The sequence below is a fragment of the Dromaius novaehollandiae genome, chromosome 21 (assembly GCF_036370855.1).
Source record: "Dromaius novaehollandiae isolate bDroNov1 chromosome 21, bDroNov1.hap1, whole genome shotgun sequence".
Lineage (NCBI taxonomy): Eukaryota > Metazoa > Chordata > Aves > Casuariiformes > Dromaiidae > Dromaius > Dromaius novaehollandiae.
In genome coordinates, this window is record NC_088118.1 from 433475 (window position 1) to 455037 (window position 21563).

Below are 21563 nucleotides of genomic sequence, written 5' to 3' on the forward strand. Positions count from 1 at the left end.
GTCCCCGGCAAAGCGGCGGTTAAGGGGAAGAGACACCACTGGAGGCCTGATGTGGGGACGCGGCCGCTGCCTCACTACCGGCCCTTCTCCCTGGCAGTCCCACCTTGCCCAGCTCTAACCAGGCAGACCTCGGAGCAGGCTGCGAAGGGGAGGTGGTGCTACCCTTTCCCGCAAGCGCGGTCACTGAGCCACCGAGCGGAAGCGACCAGCCCAAGATCACCCAACGCACTGGCGGTAGGGTCCAGCAGTCCTGACTTCCGACCCGGCCCTCGTGACCCGTCCGGGGAATGGGGAGGAGACCCCCTGGAGAGGACGGTTACGGGGCAGCGTCAGGCACGGAGGCTGACCTCAGCAGGGTTTTACACAGTCCTATGTTTTCCATGCTTTACCTCCCCTGGCTATAGCTGCTCTCCAGGTATCTGGAGACCTCACAAGCAGTATCTGCAAACGGTGTTCCAGGTCTCTGCATGGGATAGCCACAGATTTCAAACTGGCACATTTTGTAAGGACCTGTACAACAACGTCATCGAGAGGCAAAACCCAGACTACAAAAGTCTTTACAGAAGAGATAACGACTGGAGGCTCGCAGGCTAGCTTTTTCCTGTCCCGTGGCTGGGAAAAATATCTATTGACCTCCATCACCAGGGGAGCCCCGGCAAGATCAGGCAAGATGAATTAGTAAGGATCAACTGCACAGACCTGGTCCTGCGGCCTCAGAGATATCCTCCCTCTCCGGTTTGAAAGCAAACTAAATTCTAGATGCAACAAATCAAGGAGTTCTGATGCCCTTGGACAACAGGAGAGACCTACAGTTTGTTGTCCAAAACCCTCACAAAATATGCACGTTTGCTGGCTCGCTGCACTGTTGAACTGCCGCACAAGGGAGAGCACAGCTTCCACACAGAGAGAAATAGCCACGGTCTTCCTAACATCTTGAACTCCAGTGAACAGGAGGAGATGGAAACTGAAGGAACTGGATCCTGAAAGTTCACAAAAGCCTTTACAGAATTTCACTGTTCCCCAAAGACTTATAAAAGATCAGCCAAGGCTTTGGGATGAGCTGAGCTTGAACTACGAGCATTGGCTGGAAGCTGAAAGAACTCGCTGTGTGCTTCAGCTAGCTCAGCCCTGCCTGAACCCTTGTCAAGAACCCGAGAGCCCCTTCAGCATCGGCTGCCTTTAACACACAGCTGCAGCGACTCGGGCGGATGGCCTGACGGACCACCAAGGATGAGGACTGCGCTGCTGCTGCTAAGACACAGGCAGTGCGTGCAGCACGGTCTGGCTAATACTGTGACCAAGGGAGGTGTGTGTGCATGGTCCACGCTGGAACCCAGCCAGGCACAGGCTCGAGACAACCATCCTCCTGCTGCTGCCGGTGTGACCAGGGGAAGACAGCAAGGACACCCAAGCTCGACACCCTCCCTCCCGCATCTCAGCGGCACCTCCGCAAAATAGGCTCCACACCTCACTGTACGGCCCCAAATCCTCTCACAGCACAGTGACCACAGCTGTCACAGTCTGCCGCACAGTGCTGCCAGCCACGTCAGCACACACGGGCAGAGCTGGGGGTCCCAGCGCCGTGTGCTCCGCCGAGCTGCAGGACAGACCTGCACGCATTCAAGGTCCTGGGCTGGTGAAGGAGGTGGACACTCACTGTGTGCACTGCTGATAGGCTTGTCGTCCTCCTCGCTGTCCGGTCCGGAGCACCATTCGTCCCCACTGTACGGCTGCTTCCTTTCCAGCACGCACCGTCGCTTGCTACGGGGAGCCACCTCACCTGCAATGGGACAGAACTATCAGCAGGGCTGCGGAGGCCTGGCCGTGGGCTGGGGCCCTGCCCGGCTGCACGCTGCACCCTTGGGAAAGCAGCTGGGCAGGCACAGCGCGCTAAGGAGCAAGCGTGCGGAGGCCAGGGTCCTCATCCTGGCACTCGCCTGAACCCAGGCTCTCCAGCTGCGTCCCGCAGCTATCCCGGCTGGCACCGAGGCACAGTCTGCTGCCAGCCAGAGCCGCCCCGGCCTGCGGCATGCCAAGGACCCCGAGCGGCTCAGGGCTCCGCGCGGGGCCTGTCCTCACCGTGCGCTGGTGAAGCGTGGCCTCCTCTGCTCGGAGCGCTTGGGGCAGAGCTGCCGCGCAATCCCTCCAGCGAGGCCCGGGCTGCAGCGGTCAGAGGCCCAGGCTGAAGGCCTCTCAGCAGCACCAGCGCTCGGCCGGAGGCACTGCTCTCCGGAGGCCTACCGCAGCCCGCGTTAGGCCCGAGCTGCTCCCCACGGCCGTCCACGACGGCGCAGGATTCCTCGCCAGGGCTCCGGCAGCTCTGCCGGAACCCCAGGACCGCCCTGCAGCCGCAGCCCAGACGCTCGCTCGCCGGGGAGGCAGAGCGCCTGCTGGAGCGCTGACGGGAAAGCACAGTCGATGCTGTAGCTGTCTGCCATTCACAAAAACCCAGTCTGGCACAACAGACAGGCGGGGAGCTTGCGAGAGGGCTGCTGGCTCCCCCCCCCTTCCCTTACTCGCTCCGGCAGCAGAGGTCCTAAGAGGGGACCTCCCAGGGGCTTGCCCTGCCCAGCACCGGCCAGGCACTAAATCCCGCAGCTCCCCATTACGCTGACAGCGCTCAGGAACACCCCCAGCCTCACCCTGCCTCTCCCTCTCTGCACTTGCCCCAGCTCCGCTGCCTCCGCGGGTCGGTGCCCCTGTGCGCGCGAGCATCCCTCCTCCCGGGCGCACATGGACGCACCGGCCTCTAGACCCAGCAGCGAGATGCTCTGCCTTTTGGCCTGGCCAAAGGCTTCACACAGCAACCAGCAGGGAAAAAGATCATTAAACAGCAACGTTGCCCGTCCTGTCCCCACCCCCAGCACCACAAATGAGGGAAGAGAGACCCCAGAACAGAGCAGAATTAAAGCAGAGGTGGGACCAGAGTACAACTGTGGGGGACACTCGCAACAGAGCTGCTCTGCTGGCCCAGCCAGCAGACACAGGCTGTGCTGGACAGAGCTGTGTTTTTTCATTTGCAAGCGGCTTCCTGTCCTCACGGATTGACAAATTTCCCAGCAAGTCAGGGAAGTGGCTGTTCTCTTCGTGTTCTGTCGTGTCTGTGTTTTCCCGTCAAACGCGCAGGAAAATGTGGCGCGGGTGATCCCCACCTGTCAGTGTGCTCTGAGGGCCTGCTCTGCCAACCCAGCACGGATGTGCTGGATGGGAAGCCTTGCACCGACATCTGCCGAGCCCTGATAAAGGACCTGAAGCATCTGCTCAGCCTGGGCACCTACTCCTCACTGCCAGCGCAGGCGAGCCTCCTCTGCGAGACCGGCAGCTCGAAATGAGAGGTATTTCTTAGTCTGTGAAAAGAGTCTGTAAACACAGGACACAGCCAACTGCTGCTCTAAACAGGAGGGCTTTTGGCATTAGCTGTAACTTCCAGGGGCCTGTGATTTAGGAATTAAAAGCTGGAAGTGGAAGGGCATCTCCATATCCTTTGCAGCAACGAGGGACACAGCCTCTGCCCTTTGAAGACACCCATCGAGCAGAGGTCTTTGTGCCCTCTGTAAACCCACGCGCTCCCTTCATGTCACAGGTGGTGGTGGTGGGGCTCAAAGGAAGCGACTTGCCCACGGGCACCCGGGGACTCAGGGAGGGTAAGCAGACGCGGGATGGACAGCTTTCAGTCCTGTGCGCGAACTCTGATGCAACGCTATATGGCCGCCCTTTTTATGTCATCTAACGATACTATATGGCTGCCCTTTTTACGTCATCTAGTGGTTTACGGGCCGTATCCGTATGACATATCAGTGAATCGTGGCAGCAGCGTAGGAGATTCAGACCTCGATCAACTCATTTTAATAACCTTCCTGCAGAAGCTGGGGCTGCAAGGCAGCATTAAGATAACACCAAAAATGCTTATGTTCCATGGCACACACTAACCTCCTCCCAGCACAATCAGAAAGAGACCTTTCCTGGGGCAGGAGGTCTCTTCAGTTATGTTCTGCGTTTTATTCCATGGCATGGCATGGCTCTGGCCTCAGCCAGTCGGGCAACATGGCTTTGTGAACCCAAGTGGTTTGGGGCTACGGGTGAGAGCAGCAGTGCTGCTTTCGGGGACAGCAACTCAGGTGACCAGGTGCAAGTCTCGGTCAGAACCAAGGACACCGCTGGTATTTCTCTGCCTGGCAAGATGTCCTGTGCTGTCTGCTGTGGAGGGTCACACGCAGCCACTGCGCACAGAGCTCTGCGGAGCCCAAGAGGCTACAGGCGAGACTGGCTATGGCAGGGAAGCAAAAGGGTTTGCAAGTACTGACTCAGCCCGTTTCCAGGAACCATGTGATTTGACACAAGGGCCATCCACTGCTGACAAAACCACAGGACTGTTCTGACAGCGACCCTGACAGCACCTCCTCACTAACCACGACTGGGTAATTGGGCAGCTGCAAGAACACCGCAAAGGCAGCGCTTGGCCAGCAGCAGGGAGACAGAAAACAACCAAACTCAGTCCTAAATGGAAACTCTGCACATTACAGAGCAGGCGTGTTCACTACGGTTTCAGTGAACCGCGCTCCTGACTATCAGGCCACAGCAGCCCGTGAAAAACAGCGTCCCGGGTTCTCAGCATGTTCTAGGGAATAACACGGGAACACAGGGGAGACCGGGCTCAGCTACTCTGGTCCCAAAACTGCGGATGCGACAAGCAGTGCTGCAGGAGAACCGGCAGCCGAGGCAAGCCCAGAGGGAAGCAGCAGTATGGAAGCACGAGACGCAGCGGGCGCTCTCAGCCGCTCCCATCCCAGGTCCTGCCAGGATGCTTGGAGTAACCGGGAGAGCAAGCTGCCGAAGCAAGGTTTAAGGGAGCGTTACCTTTTGATTCAGCGTCCAGTGAAGGGGTGCTGGCTTCGCGCTGTTCTCCCGAGTCCACCGAGATGCTTCGTTCCCGTTTCACTTTGCCCTTCAAGGATCCGAAGCTGGGGACAGCGTTCTGGCTGTTTTTCAGTCCAGAGTTGCCAGGGGAGATCTGGGTGGCCTTGCCGCCATGGCTGCCTGCCCCCACACCCTTGGAGCCCAGGTTGCAGGTGGGCGCTTGGCTCACGTTGTGGTGCTGGGCCGGGGCACCGCTGCTGCCTGCCTTGCCATGGCTGGGCAGTTTGTTGTCAGGGTGCATTTGACTGGCTAACGCTTCCCACAGCGCCAGGGGAGGGAGCTCCCGGGCCCTCGGGTCGGAAACCTGCAAGAGAGGAGGGCGGTGAGGGAGGGCGGCACCCCGCCTGCCCCCCGGCTGGGCGGCCAGCGCTGCCCGGGACACGGGGGCTGCTGCTTTGCACGCGGTTAGGTGGAACCTGCGGCGAGGCCGAGCCCAGAGCGGCCCAGCCCGAGAACCAGGCCCGGTCTGAGCACAGCGAGGATCCTCCCGCACCGTCAGCTGCACGAGCGCAAGCAGCAGCTCCCGTCCGGTGGGGACAGATTTACCAGGGCTCAAAGGCACAGACACGGGAGCCAGCAGTTACAAGGTCACGACTGCACCCGGGCGCTTCATGCCAGCTTCGCCCTGCGGGGAGCGGAAGGATCCTCAGCGCTATTTCGCAGGTGTTTCCAGAGTTCAAACAACTCTGCGACCCTGAACAGAAACGTGGTGCCCTGATGGTTTCGGGGCCCCTTCTGACGCCCGGCCAACCCAAGCACAAGTGCCACTACACTGGTTTCCTGTGCTCTGCGAAACACGCAGAAGACAACCGTGCAGACAGAAGTCGGTCTTGATACAAGCCCGTGGAGCGAAAGCTCAGCAGGCACAGAGGGGAACTAAGCTGATGAGCAGGCTGAAGAGAAGGAAGCAAAGGCAGCGGGTTACGAGGCCAGGGGTGACCAGGGCGTGAGGGCACTCGCCGCCTAAGCAGTACCACCATCTCCCTCGGGGGCCTGAGGGGCTGTTCTGGCTCCTGGAGGGGGGAGCTTCCATCTCCGCCGGAGCTTCCAGCACAGCAGCGTGATGCAACATGGCACAGGCCTGCTGGGACAGCGGGGTGAGGCTCTCCCCTTCCACACCCAGCCCAGCTCTCTGAGTGGCCCCACAGGCCGAGGCAGAACATGTCAGGGAAGATGATGCTGGGGCGATGCACGTGGCGCACGTGGGGTAGAGAGCGTACATGTAGCTGAGAAACGCTGCAGCAGCCCTTTTGCAGCACCTACGTGCCTTAACAGAATTTCTCGCGCTCGCACTGGGACTCTTTCCCACAGAGCTCTGCCCAGGCATTACGGATGACCGGGACGCAGCTCCACATCACCTGAGCGCACGGCATGTTCCGGAGGGCTGCTGCCAACCCGTAATCCAACGAGCAACCCTGGTAGCTGCAGTGTGCATCACTCCTGGCTTATGACTACCTCCTGCGTCCTGCAAGGAGCTTCTTCAGCATGGAACAGGCAACTCCGGTGTGGGACATCACTCGGCCTCACTTTAGGTAGCACGGGGACAGGCAGAGGACCTCTCTCTAGTGCCCCTGCCTCCGACCTTCGGAAGACAGCTCTTAAGACGTGGTGTCTTCCCAGCCTGTACCACCTAGGTCCTCTGAGATGGCCCTGGCGCAGAAAGGAGCACGTACCTATGAGAACTGCTCCTGAGCTGTCTTCAGTGAGAGAACTTCAGCTCCCCTGTATCAGGGCCTCACGTTCCCCTGCTACAGCTTCCTCACTACTCGAGACGCTGCCCTTGAAGCTGCAGAGACACCCCTGGCCCTGCTACCTGCCATAGGCATCTTCGTTTCCTGGTGGGGGAAGGACACTGCAAACCCACTCTTTGTGCACGCTGATACATTACGTTCTGTTTGCTCACTTCTGCTAGGTGCTTTGCGCGATACCCCCTCAACACACTCGGGAACCTTTTCCTTACGTAGGCAGACAAGTTTCCCAGCACACAGTGGTTACTGGGCCCAGTTTGCTCCTTTTGAGTGCGCTGAGCAGGCCAGACGCCGCGCACAGGTCTTCCTGCCATCCAGGGAGAGGAGGCACCAGCTCCAGACCAAACCCCGAGTCTCGAAATAGAACTGGAATAGCTCAGCAGTAGGATGCACACGGCTGCCGAGCTGCTAAAAGCAGACCTGAAGACATACCATCAGGAAGAGCCAAGCGCGTGTGCAGCTAGGGCAGGACATGCCCAGCACAAAACACGACTGCAGAGCAAACCACACTTTGCAGACCCGTAATCTCCGAAAGACGGCCATCGCCGCAAGGCCCGGGCTGCACCCTGCACCAGTTAACCCAGCGAGCGCCCTGCCAGCAAAACGGACATCTCGGCACCTGCCTCCCTGCGAGGTGAGGCTGAGCCAGCGGCGAGCCGGCACAGAGCGAACCCCGACTGAGAGGAGCCTGCAAGAGCAGCACTACGGCACAGCCCGCCCAAGCACTCCTCGTTAGTTAGTGGGATCATTCGTGCACAGCTTGGCCTATCGCTGCCTCCTAACTAGCAAGTCGTTAGTTGCTCCCTCCTCCTCCGCCTCTCCGCACGCCTCGCCGAGGGCTCTGCTCCAGCCTCGAGGAAGACGGTGAGGCTCGGTGCTGATTAATTTTCACAGCACATAAGGGAGTTGCTAGCCCTTTAAGTGTCAGCCAGTCTCGCTCGCTCGCTCGCGTTCTCCAGGGACCTATTAATAGCAGCTGGAAAGATCACATCACTCTCTGGATATTTATACCCCTCATTCCACACCGGGAGAGATTTATGTCAGCGCTGCCGTCCCAGCGCCTGCCCAATTGCTCTGCCGAACCGCTTGCAGGGGGAGGGGAGCAGGACAGGGAAGGAGACGCGGAGAGGGCAAGCGGGGAGGAGGAGAAGGTCCATCTGGCACCAACTGCAGCACTCGGCACGCGCGCTGCCTGCAGTCTCCGGCCGGGCGGCCTCGGGGAGCCTGCGGCCCCTCCGGAGGAGGCTGCGGCCAGGCAGCACTGCGGAAAGCAAGCGCTGCGGCAGCTCCCGCTGCCGGTGGCCCCGGCCCGTCTGCTGCCTGACCATCCCCACACCCGGCAATTTCGGCACCACACCGCACGCCGGTCCAGAGGCTCGCAAACTGGTCACCGATGCAAGGACGCTGACGGGCAACCCCAAGACGTGCTGCCAGCGCTATCCGTATCCACTACGGGCCAGGAGATCCGAGTCTGCCCGAGGCACACCTACACGAACACAGTATCTCATTCACAATAGATCCCGAAGTGCTTCACCGAATATGTGCTCAGCACACGGCTGCGCACTCCAACGGCAGCACAGCACAGCAGGGCACGCGAGTACGCTGGGAAGGGGAAAGGCAACCGGGGCCCTGCTAGGACCAAGGCTGCGCGATCCAGGGGTGAATGCTCAAGCTGTACCTACCCCCCCTCTAGTTTTCAGGCACAAGTCATTCATCGAGGAACGAGACAGAAGCGGGAAGGCCCCTCCCAAAAGTCCCAGTAGTAACCACAGCCCTTTCAGCAGCTGCGGTCACCCAGGACAAGAGCAGAACTGTTTAATCACTGAGCACCCATCAAGAGGGGAGCAGGATCCATGGGAGCTGGGGCTGGCAACACCAACTCAAGGGCACGGGCTGCTTGGAGAAAACGCCATCCGCTCCCGGGCCAGGCTCTAGCCCTTTGCTCATCTCTTGGAAGGCCACAGCACTGGGGGACCTCTCGCGTTCTGTGCCCAAGCAGAGATGATGCCTTCACTTAACTGCAAGTCCTGGTGACAGTTCAACACTGCAGCTCAAACAGGGGCAAAAGACCTCCGCGAACGGCACCCACAGCCAGCGCAGCAGCCCTTACTCGCTCCTTTTAGCGACACTGAGCAATTGCTTCACAGATGAGGAAGGTGTCTTTAACAAAGAGTTCGGATAAACGCAGACCCTCCCCTCCACACGTGCCAACCTGTGACATCCTCCCGTACAGCCCTCCATTCCAACTATCGAGGAATTTCACTATCAAAAGCATTTCATTCATGGACTGACGCACGGACAGCCCCATCCAGATGCATCCCACCCCACGCAGCCTGGATAAAGCTCAACTGGACGCTCCATTCAGGAGGGCAGGTACAAGCAGCCACCACCACAAGACCTTCAGATGCTGCCCAGAGAGCGGCCAAGCCTTGGTCCCTGCGAAGCCGTTCCAGAACGTCCCACTTTTGGGGCACGTAATTGATTTCCTTCCTCCTCCTTCCCTTTGGGGTGGCCTGGCGCTCCAGGGAGGACACGTATGCCTTGCCTCAGCCACTCACAGCACGGAAAGTCCACCCTGCAGGGTTTCCCCTGGGACGTTACCCCATTCCAGTTTTAACCATGACCAACCCCACTTTCCTTGCAAATTCTAACGGGACAAAGGCCACAAGCAACTGCCTGCGGATTCTGCAGCACTTTCAGGAGCAGCAACAGTTGGGTCCTGCTGAAGATGCTCAGTGGGGATCCACCCCAGCCTCCCACCGTCTGGGGCTGCACTAAGCGGACAGGCGGCTTGCTGGCCGTAAGCTCCTCACCCCCCCCCAGCTTCAAACTAGATTCCAGCAGACATGCCACACAGCTGGGCCACAGAGAGGAATTAAATAGAGAGTAGATACACTGACACGGGGAGACGAATGATCCAAAACATCTTGAAAAGAACACGAGGAAAAGGAGATTGCATAGAAATCTGGCTCCCTCTGCAACTGAGCAGCACCCCCACCGCAGCCCAGCGGTTTTAAAGACAATAGCAGATTTAACTCCCAACGGTTAAAGCAAGGAGCCAAGACTCCTGTGTTCTGCCGCTGACTGCCACCGATTCCACTAGTGACCTTGAAGAAGATGTGTTGTTCCTGGGTGCCTTGATTCCCCCATCATTAAACAGGCTGACAACCCAGCCTACCTCGGGAGGGGAAGGAGGCTTGCAAGGCATAATAAATACCTCTGCTGACGGAAGTGCTACATCTAAACGCAGAGAGAAAATATTTGCGCCCGGTACATCTGAAAAGCCACAGCTTTATATTAAAGACTCAGACCTTAGCAAAAAAGAGCCCCCCAAACAAAACGACAGAAACTGCTTTCAGTAAGTCTTCTTCGGCGCAGTCTGCACGGCAGCAGAGGGGGAGGAGGCCGCTCTGGGCGAGGAGAGACTGGTCTGACATATTCTCGGTCCCGGAATTGCTAGCTGATAGCTCAAGAAACCTGAAACCCCACCGCGATCCCAGAGGACTTTCTGGTGAATCATGCTCCTGCTCGCTCCAGAAGGACGATAACACAGATTCCCAGCACCGCCGCAGGAATGCGGAGCCCGCACACCCCTGCCAGCGGGGCAGGGAAGCCTCTCGGCAGCCAGCCTGCCCGCCCTGCTGCTGCCACATCTCCGCGCGCGCCGACGCTGCTGCAGTGCTACCGTCCCGCAGCCCCGCCAGCCCGCACGAAGGAAACGGCGGCAGGGAAGCCAGGACCGCAGTGCTTTAGAAAAGGAGGAGCTTCACTGCACCTTCTGGGGCGAGCTCGAACAGGAAACCTAGACAAATACACATACGCAGCTGCGACCAGCATCCAGGCCTCTGAGCTGTGCTGACATGCCCCAAAGCTTGTGAACACCCAGCGCACACCAGGAGACGGGTCATGACAAAGTGATGCAACCAGCGGAAACAGTCACCCGGCCCCTCTCCATGAGCCGCTCCAGGAGGCAACAGAAACAGGTTTCTACTGCAAACACCCTCCGAGCGCATCGCTTATGCTCCTAACCCACTCACCCATCCCAAAAGCAGAGATCACGGGACAGCTCTGATCCAAAACGTCCCACGGATAACGCCTCAAACCTGAGAGGAACGTCCTTGCTTTGGCCAACACCCGACTCCCAGACGATCGGTCCTCCCAGGGTTAACAACAGAAAGGGCTGGAACACTTCCACAGAAATAGCATGCTATTTCATTAGAGTCAAAATATGTCACAGAGACGAGGATTGTGACAAATTTTCCAGAAGCAAAATTTCTGAAGTCCAAGACTCTAGGATTGTTTCTGATTTGAGAGCAAGACCAGAATCAGAAACCTGACCTTTTCCATGCAGAAATGGTTGTTCCAAAACAATGCTTTTTGTAAGAGCATTCAATGGATTTTGATTCTGTTCCAGTGGGAAACAAAACCCTCAAAACCAGTAGCGAAACAGGATTACTGTCATCCAGCAAGCTCCAGCCACGATTCAGCGAGGGGCTCTAACAGCCGGACGAGCCCTGGAGCCCACTCTACCCCGACACCACAGCTCCGAACCAGCACACTGTTCAGCAATTACAAACTGTGCAGCAACCCAGCAGTCGCAGCAGCGTGTCCCTAGCCCCTGGAAGGGAGCATTCGCTTGAGCATTTGCATCACCAGAGAAAACGGCGTTAACCCAGGCCATTGCTGCTGAGGGCATTCTCACCTGAATCCCTCCTGAACTTCAGAGCTCAACAGGACTCGGACATGACGACGCAGGCAGTTCCGCAGGGCAACACCGTTACTGACAGAAGTCATTTGTTTTGAACGTGTTACTGTATCGCATGTCATGACATTACCTTGCTCTTAGGTTGTCAGACAGAGCACCCAGAAAAGCCTCCTCTCTCTTCTGTTCATTTCTTATATTCTTCTTGTGCCCTTTTAAATGGGAGAAAAGATATCATCCTCACAAGCTTTGCAGGATGGCTTTAAAAGAGAACCCAACGCTCTGTTGAATCCTAGCAGTTCCTGGAGCAATTTTGGCAACCTCTACTCCCGCAGTTTGGAGCTGCCCTGGGAGCAGCACATTTCGAAGGGGCTGTTAGCCTCTTTGAAAAAGGGTCTCGAAGGTCTTTAATGGGACAAAATCTGAGATTCGTGTTCCCTACCACCTGGGGACAGACATCCCCACGTAACACATGTGAAAACTGAGACCCAGCAAAAGAGAGAGAGAGACTGAAGCAGGAATCCTGTTTACTTCCTGCTCCACATGCTACCCTGCTCCTGCTATGCCGCAAATTCGATCCACTGGTGCTAGAAGAGCTCTCTGTAGCACTTCCTTGCCCCTGGCTCAACAGTTTCTCCTACTCTTCTTCTGCTTGCTCCATCCCCCAGGCAGAGCCTGGCCTCCTGTGCCGTGCTCAGGGACTCTCCAGGTCTACCGCTGCGTTTGCAGGTCCTTCCAGCATAGGAGTCCAACTGGCACATTCCCCACAGAAACCCTGCACGTGCCAGACACTGCTCGACAGTCACACACAGCTCTGTCAGGATGGTAATTAGGAACTATTTCATACACGTCTTCTTGTCCCTAACCTCTAAGAAGTCTCTTGTGTTTCCTTAGCCCTTTCCCACTTTGCCCTGCTTTTCACCATTTCCTCTATAAAAATACATGTTCCCAGGCCCCTGACAGCTCTTACCAATGCGGATGCACATACGTGTTCCCTACCCAAAATGAGCTCCATTCACACCCTCAATTCTGCTGCCAAAAGCAGCGTTAAGACGCCTAAAGGTCCCGGCACCCTGACCTGCAGGCCTGACCCTTAAGCACCTGTTCAAAACATCCGTGGGTCACAAAGCCGCTGGTGGCGATGATGATTTAGCCGGGCACAACCACCTGAGAAGAGTCTGAATTAGTCACAGGGCTACCACCCTGTGCACCACCAGCTTTGGATAGGACCTTCTTCAACACGCGGAGACAGGAGTAATTATGGCTTCCGTTTCTGCAGCCTCCCTTTGCTTGTGACTCCCAAGACACTACGTCCGCAAGTTAAGAAAACCACCCTGGAGCAGAGAGAGTTGGTGTGAGAACGGATGCGGGTCCCCTGGCTCCCCTCCACGTCCTAGCCAGCAGTCCGCTACGGGGCCAGCTGCTGCCACTTGACCCCACGCCCAGCCTGGTTTCCCAGGCCTGGCAGCCTCCGAGAAGGTGCCAGCGCTGAGCCCCCGCACCGGGCACTCCCCTCCGTCACGGCAAGGGTGGCAGCCACGCAGAAGAGCCCAGGAAGCTCACGCCCTTCAGATGTACTTCTGCCTGCAACAGCTCGCGTGTGCTTCCTGCGGGAACTGCACTCCTCCAGCCCGGGCACAGGCCGGGGCGCGCTGCTCCCTGCCCGGACGAGGCTATCTTCCAGGCCAGCGATGCTCCGGAAAGCGCTGCTTCTCGAAGTCAGCTGCCACCACCCTTCCCTGCCGCTCCGGAAAGTCCTGGCACGGAACCCGCAACCACTCCTGAGACCCGAGGGGCAGCACCTGCCTCCGAGCGCACAGCGGGGAGGAGCGGGCAGCGGGCCCCGCTCGTTCGGGGCGTCCAGAAGCACCAGGGGACGGGGGGGGGGGCTGCACCGAGCACCCCAGCTCCGCGCCGGCCGCGTGGGCGGCGGAACGACACCGCTAGGTGTCACCGTCGTCCAGGGCGCTCACGGCCTCAAAGCGGCCGGCGCTGAGTCCTGGCAAACTCGCTGCATCTCCAGCCAGAGCTGAGCCCTGGCAAACTCGCTGCATCTCCAGCCGGAGCCGAGCCCTGGCAAACTCGCTGCATCTCCGGCCGGAGCCGAGCCCTGGCAAACTCGCTGCATCTCCAGCCAGAGCTGAGCCCTGGCAAACTCGCTGCATCTCCGGCTGGCGCCAAGCCCTGGCAAACTCGCTGCATCTCCAGCCAGAGCCGAGCCCTGGCAAACTCGCTGCATCTCCGGCCGGCACTGAGCCCTGGCAAACTCGCTGCATCTCCGGCCGGCGCCGAGCCCTGGCAAACTCGTTGCATCTCCGGCCGGAGCTGAGGCGCCCAGCCCTGCACAGAGGGGATCCCGCATCCGCACCAAGCACCTCCTCCGGACGCCAGCCTTCGCACTGGGCACGCTAAGACCCCAGGCGCCACAGGGTGCAGACGGCTGTGCTGGAGGGTAGGGCCATGTGGCCATACCATACCCTGGCAGCAGCTCAGCAGATGCTTGCTCCACCTCCTCAGACAAACGGAGCGTGGAGATGCCTGTTGCACACTAAGCGAGGTTTGCAGATCCTGCAGCAGCCTGCAGCAACGCTTCCCCCAGACAGCAGCTCTCAGCCAAGCACGGCCCTCTCAGCCCTTCAGTGCAAGCCGCAGCCTCTTGCCAGCCTGAACTAGGGCACGATCTCTGCAGACTCCGAGTCCCGGCATGCAGCGCTCGAGGCACGGCCCCCCCGCCCCGCGCCCCAGCTGCGCTGCACGCTGGGACCTGCACTGCGAGCAGCACGCGAAAGCACGTCTGCCTTGAAGAAGCTCGCGGAAGAGGAAACGAGACACATTTTTAAAGCCACACGCAGGAGGATTTGGTCAGACAGCCCTTCTTTGGCCTGTTTCTATACAGTATCCACATCAATCGCTGATCCTGGAATTCTTGGCCTGCTCTTCAAACGGACCCAAATGGTTTAGGGAAGAATTGGGCTCCCTTCCTGTGACCAGCCCTGGCACTAAACGCAACGGACAAGGGGCACACCTGGACCTTCTCGGGTGAAGGCAGCACGGGCTGGAGCCCCCACAAGCCAGCAAACTGCCCAAACGACAGCGCAGCACCCACGCACGTCTGCGCACACATCCCAGTATGCCTACCAACTCACGTGCGTGGGGCGAACTGGCAGAGGAACGCAGGAAAGCGCTGAGAAAGCAAGGCTGACTGTCCCAGCACCTTGCACAGAAAACATTTTCTGCCTACACTGCCTTGTGCGAGCCTGGACTGCAGAATAGATGCAAGAAGTCACCAAACACTCCTCCAAGATTATAAATAACAGCCCCAGCAAAGCGCAGAGCCTTGGCTCTATATTTAAACCTTGGCTGAGGTCACTTCCTTTCCCAGCAGCTCCCTCCAGCCCCCACCCCCGTTTCTCTTATTTGCATGCCATCATGACTAAGGCACATCGGGGTTTAAGGTCAACGGGGAGACAGCCGTGCATCTGCCCTGCAGGAAATTCCACCCTGGGAAACCCTTCACCTTCCCCAGCGCAGATCCCAGCAGGCAGCAGAGATCCCGCTGCTGAGCGGCGGCAGCTGCCCGCACAAGGTGCTGCACCTCCAGCGCCCGGCTAGAGAGGGAGGGAAAGACCTGGGAGAAGGCAGCGAGGAAGGGAAGGGAACGGAGCAAACGTTCCCCGCCAGACTTTACTGCCGGAGCCTGGACTTTGCCCTGCTCACGGATGGGTCGGGGCTTCCCCACCGGCACCGCGCTCCGCCTCAGCGCGCTGCGTGTCCCAGCAGCCCGCCCGCCTCTAGCTCAAGTTCACCAGCTTCTCCCACTCGGAGGGGCAAAAAGACACAGCCCGTCTCGCAGAGCTGGCCCAAACTCCCAGGGGTTACCGTGCCCTTACGCAAGCCTCCCCACAGCTCACCAAGCTCCTTCGGAGATGTAATTATCTAACCCCGACCCAGGCCTCCGGCTACCGCCATGAGAAAGGCAGCGCAAGAGCCAGGAATCACCCCGTCTCGCTAACCGCAGCCCCCTGCGAGGGCAGCGAGACGCACGTTTCACAGCAGCCCTACGCCCTGGGGCACGCAGCAGGGAGGGACCAGGCAGAAACCTCCTCTCGGGGCTGCCCCCGGAGCCCCTCTCCCCCACCAGCAGGGAGATGGCTCCGTGAATTATCGCGCACAAAGTTGGCCAGGGCTCCTGAAACTCCTCCAGCCCTCGTGCCCGAGGCCCTCAGGAGGCCCGAGCTGTGGGGTCTGCAGCGTTCCCTGGGGCCGGGGCCCTGCTTCCAGCAGCCGGGGGCACGGGCCCCGCCACGCGAAGCTCCGCGGCAGCTTCGTTTGCGCTTGGTACGTTAACTGGGGACTCGACCACTCCCAGCACAGCCCCTGGCTCTTCGCTGGCACACTCGGCTCCAGTTATGTCACTTAATAACTTTTCTGCTTGGTACAACCTGGTTTTTGTGTTGACAAAGGATGGGGTACCAAGGGGGGGGGGAGAGCAGAGGCTATCTAATGGAAGAGTCGGAAACAGCGGAGCTCCTGGACCACGGCAGCTGTGCAGGCTACGACACAAGCAAACTGGCGACCGGGTTCACAGCAGAAGGACCGGTGACACTTGCACTGCACTTACTGGGTTTCGAAGTTCTCGGCTGTCCCGATCAGGGAGCCAACGCACAAGTCTCAGAGCTGCCGCAGCACAGGACACGCCACGACCTACGTCTCAAGACCGAGAGCCAGAAAGTTTCCCATGCACAGTCTCGTCGCACCAGCGAAGCACCTCTTCCTCTTCCTCAGCCCACGCTCTGGAGAGGAAACCTGTGACGGAGCAGAGGTGCTGAGGCAGCCCTACAGCCCCTGCAGGCAGCTTGCAGGGAGGCAACGGGGGCAGGAAGCTACCGAAAAGCATCGCTGACAGCAGTGACGGCAGACAGCATGTCCCAGCCCGGCGCACAGCACGTCCCAGCCCGGCAAGCTGGCTGAAGCTCGCATGGTGGGAATCGCACTAGCAGTGCCCTTCCTCCTCCCGCGGGCACGGCAGAAGCCCTAGAGCGAAAGAGGTGCAGGAGGCCTGTGCTGCAGACCAGGTCCTTTTGCAAATGCTGCCAGAAGATGGGCAGCGCAGACCCAGCCAGGAGAACGAGACGCAGGCGTCCAGGCTCCTCTGGCTCGTGACAGGGTAGCGCTGCCTGTCCCAGCTCCTCCCCTGCTCTCTCATGCACAGACACGCTGCTCTCTGCCTCCGTCTGTGCCCCTCTGGACCTGAGTCTGTATCCAGGCAGTGTTAGCGCACTGCTAAGGCATGCCCGTCCCTTCCAAGGCTGTCCATTTAAAACAACAGGAATTAGAAGCCACAGCAGACCAAAAGCAGCAATTTGGCCCACGATCACATTACAGTACAGGAAGGAAGAAGGCACTTTGATCAAGCTGGAATCACTTTAAACAGCTTCCACGCCGATATCTCAGCCACTGGAATTAGCACCCCAACGCTCCAAACGTCCCAGGCCGAAAGACTCTTCCTGCTCCAACGCAGGCCAGGGCCGGAGCGACGCAGAGGCTGGCCGGGGGCGGCTGCGCGGGCGGCCAGGCAGGGCTGCCCCAAAGCAAGGTCGCAAGGAGCCTCGCGCATCTTGTCAGAGGACATCGAGGCTCAGCAGGGCCTGTCTTCCCATTTACATCTTCTCCAGATCAGGTCAGATCCTCGTGGGACTGCGGTGGCATTTGCAGCACAGGTGAGCGCTAGCCGTCCTCACAACAGCAGCAACCAGCGCGTTGGCAGGCAGCAGGAAAGCAGGGGCCTGGCTTCCCAGGCGGCTGTCCCCGCGCGCGCTCGAGGGCCACCGCAGCTCCCCAGCCTGCCCGCACCGCCTCCCCTCTCGCACAGGCCCCGCAGCCCGACGCTGGCAGGCGGAGGGTTAACGACGGCCAGGGAGCTGCCGAAAGCCTCCTCCTCGCCCTCTCAGAACAATGGGGCTATTGTGGGAGGCCGGGCGAGTGTGGGCAGGTCGCTGGCACCGGCAGCTACCAACTGGGTGGGATGCTCCCACCACGCAGTCTCCTCCTCCGCAGTCAGGTACGGGCAGAGAAGCGGCTGCTGGCCCGTCCCCGGGTCGTGGCGAAAAGCAGGGCCAGCCTGGCTACACGGACACGGTCCCAGCCTGCCCAGCGTCCCTGCGGAGCAGCCTGGCTCCTGCCAAGTTATCCGGATACAAAACGTAGTCAGCCTTGCGCACACAGAGCTGCCAACCGGTACCGCGAGCTGCCAGGACGCTCCCAGCACTGCGCCCCGCATCCGGCAGGATCGGCTGCCCCATCGGAACGCGCTGCAGTGGGACGGGAGCGGGGGAACCAGGTTTTCCTCACCCCAAAGTCACATTCCAACCACGGGTGCGAGCACTGGCCGGGGACGCCGTCCCCTGGCCCACTTCTCTGTGCTGCTGGCAAGAGACGGCTGAAAGGGAACTGAAAGGGAACGTCTGGCAGCCACCGCGGCCAGAGCAGGACCTGGAGCAGAGCTGGAAGAGGCTGGAGAGCGGGTAGGGAGTTTGGAAGAGGAAACACACATCATGGTAAACACTGAGCGGCACACGGCAACAATTGCCATGCACCTAGCAGGGGAGAGAGCAGTTAAAATGTATTTCCTCCTCTATCCTTTCCAGCTCAGTAATGGTAAAACAAGAAAGCCCGAGATGCCAGAAGGACAGGGACGACAAGAACTCATGGTCCGTCCCGAGCTGCTGGGAAACCTGAGAACTCTCCCACTGCCCAACACACAGCAGAGCAGTGAGAACACAGGCACATAAGGGCAGGGGCCGAACGGAGGGCAGAGACAGCGGCTGCTTTCCAAGTCTCCATACTCTGAAGTTGGAACGAACAAGGACAGGGAGCGAGCAACTCCAGCACACTCCCGCTCTCCTACAAATCTGCACCTCCCTCCCCAGCACTTCCACGCAAGGAGAAGCGGGGATGCTCAGCATTCACTCCCCAAGGACCCCGAGCTGCCTCCTGACGTAGCAGCAGCGGCAGCACCGTAAAGTCCTAGGCCAAGGCCGGACCTGTGCTCTGTCACACTCTCGACTTTCCAGCGGAGTTTCAGAGCCCTGCTTGGAGAAGAGCCAAATCTCAGGCATGCCGAAGTGGCAGCCCACGGTGTCACTGCCTACACAGGCGTGGCTTTTGCCACCACTTCCCAAACCCCGTTTCTACGGCACGGACAGGACAATACCTGCCTGCTCCTCAGACTGAGGGTGACACAACCAGCCCGGGTTACACAGCAGGTCAGCAGCACGGCTACGAGTGGGGCCCAGACCGCCGAGGATGTTCGTTTAACAGCACATTACACAGCGAGAGGGAAAACAGCAAAAAATTGGTATCGGCTTAAAGCTGCCGAACACTCAAAGCTCCTTCCCCCCCAGACATGGCATCCCAAGCCTTTCCGCCTGCCCCTCTCCCCTGTCGCCCAGGGCTCTGTGGCACAGACACACTCCGTGCAGCAGCCTGCGGCAGCGTGCCAGCCACTTCCAGGACACTCCCTCACGCCCCACGGACAATTTCAAGCCCCAGGTTCTGCTCAAGAACCTTGGACAGAGAGCACTGGGCCTCAGGGAACGAAGCGTCAAAGTTGGGTTGTTTAATTTTAGACCGATTATCTCCTGTGAGGCCAATGATTCTGGATCACCGGCCTGACTTACAACTGCAGCGTGCTGCCTTTGACATCGGAAGTTGTTCTGGCCGCTCCGCAGAAGCACAAACAGAAGTCAAAACCGGAGCCCTGCACAATTCAGCACAGCAGCCACTGGCACCCTGGAGCCCCTCGTGCTGGGCACGAGCCTGCAATCCGTGCTGCAAAGTTCAGTTCCAGACATCTGGATTCATCAAATTCTTGACAAGGGGAAGTTGCAGCTCAACAGGGACTCGAAATAGAGACAGGACTGAGCACATCCCTCCTTGTGTAGACTGCTGCTGTGCAGAAGTAATGTAGCAAGAAACCGAGAGGACTGACTATCCACGCGGGAGACATTCCTTTTCCCACTCTGCACTGCAGTTTCTTCCCATGTCTCACGCCTAGACTCAATCTCTCAAATTTCAGGAGCACAAATACAGGCCAGCACAATTCTCTGCCCTGGCAGCATCAACTCTGCCAATACACTGAGCATCTTTGTTTCTTCTTTTATCCAGACTCCCTGCATCCTGCGCTAGCTTGCGAGTGCCACTGCTCCCTAATTCACCCAGAGCCACGCTGACAAGCGCTTGGAGCGGACTCGCCCAGCACCCCAGGCCTGCGCCCCTTGTTCACTGCCAGAGCAAGAGCCTTCTCCGCTGCAGCTCTCAGCCAGCTATTCCGCAGTTTCTTTACGCGCCCCACCTGAGGGCATTGCTCTGGTTCTTGTGCCCGGACTCTTTCTTCAGCTGTCGGCCAGCTCGGGCAAGCCCATTCTGAGACACACTACACCCGCTAAACGCGGCAGTACTTCAGGTCCCAAACGGGAAAAGAGGCCGGCTGCTCTCAAGCAAAGGGCTACGGACAGACCCGTCAGCATTCACGTGCTGTGCTCCCAACTTCGCTGCCAGCTCTGTTCAGAGCAACGCAACCCACAGATGGATATTGCTCTTCCCCTAAACATTCAAGCAAGAGGGCAAGCAAAAACATCTGATGAATCTGACAGGGTAGGGTTCAATCTGTGCATCTTTACAAGACAGAACGCCTGAAAGAAAATATAACCTCTTTTCCCAACAAAGAAGAGGAAGAAGTTGGGTAAAAAAACAGAGCAAGAAGGACAAAACAATCTTTGTCCTCACTTTGCTGGTCACGCACACAGAGGCCAGCCTCAGGACCCACCGTCCCAGCTCACGGAGCACGACAAGCCCAGTTGCACCAAGGCTTATAGAAACCAGGCACTAATGCTGTGGGAAAGCTGTGTCCCCATACTCAAGGAAGAGGCCGAACATCACGCAGGATTTCCAGGCTACATTGATAATCAGCTCACAGAAGCCAGACAGGACAAACCTCCTCAGAGCTCACTGCCCGGCTCCAGCGACCACTGCAGATGCTATCCCTTTAAAGGTGGCTCCAGCGACCGCACAAGGGTTAAATCTGCCTATAAATATCTGTTCTCAGCAGGGCTGCTGCTCTGAACCCTCCAGCCATCTGTTCTAGCTTTCCCCCATCTAAGACTGTAACATCTGAAACACGCTCGAAATTCTTAGGAGTGCTCCCAAAAATAGACTAGGACTGTGGCTTAGCTCCATCGCCTGTGTCTGAGAAGACAGGAGCATGCATGAGTATGCCTGTGTCAGCACAAGCCTCAAGCTGTGCGAACAGGAACATGCCTGTGTCTGTCTGTCTGTCTGATGGCGAGCAGGCCCGCGCCAGCCAGGACCTATTTGCATCCACGGGAGCGTGGCTGCGCCTGCCTAACCGCATCGCCACGTGCATCCGCGTGAGCATGTCCACGCTGTGGGAACCTGCATCCGTACGCGTGCGTATTTGCGCTGGAGAGCCCGGATGCCTCGGTGCCAGTGGACGCAACAGAGCGTCCTGCCATGCCGCGGTCCCCGGCGCGAAGGCAGCGCGGGGAGGCAAGGTTCACGCTGCAGACACGACAGCTTTCATTTAGAGCAAAGCGGACTGTAAATCTCCCTCTCAGTGCTCGCAGCGCTTTCCAAACGCTAAAAGCATCAGTAGATCTACCTTGTCAACTGCCAAGCCCATTAGCCTCACTCCATGCGGGCAAATCCAGGAGCAAGAATCGTCATCTTCGTGGTCACGCGATAAAACGGGACATGAGCCGCCGCCTCCCAAACCCTCGCACACGCACCGGGAGCGGGCCCTCCTCTCGGGCATCCTTCCGGGGCTCAGGGTGCAGCGCCGTCCGCCCGCGCTGTGATAACCAGCACGGCTGACACGCTAATGCCCGTACTCGGCGAGGACCAGCGTGAAGCTCAGGCCTGGCGGCTGCCCTGCTGACACCGCGTCACAGCTACGCGCGTGCAAGGACGCAGGGAGGGAACAGCCAGTGCCCGTTTCCACATCGCGACGACAGCCCGAGGATCGGGGAACAGCTAGGTCTTCACCTCTAACTGCTTCCAGAGGACCGATTCTCCCTTTCAGACCGAGTGAAAGTACAGACAAAGGCAACCTCGAACACAGAGACCCCGGCTGCCGTGGGGCGGGGAGGGGAGCGGAGCGGCAGGTCTCCAGGCTCCGG

At 58.9% G+C, this 21563-nt stretch overlaps 1 protein-coding gene across 3 annotated transcripts in view; it reads right to left on the reverse strand.

Annotated features, from left to right (window-relative positions):
- LOC135330454 (B-cell CLL/lymphoma 9-like protein) overlaps positions 1-21563 on the reverse strand; it is a 100146-nt gene that overhangs the window by 12049 nt on the left and 66534 nt on the right. For all 3 annotated transcript variants that reach the window (XM_064524113.1, XM_064524111.1, XM_064524112.1), the window contains 2 exons: positions 4858-5221; positions 1658-1780 (listed from right to left, as the gene is read on the reverse strand). In XM_064524113.1, the coding sequence (XP_064380183.1) occupies positions 1658-1780; positions 4858-5158 (424 nt within the window). In that variant the 5' untranslated portion in view covers positions 5159-5221. The remainder of the gene's footprint in view (positions 1-1657; positions 1781-4857; positions 5222-21563) is intronic.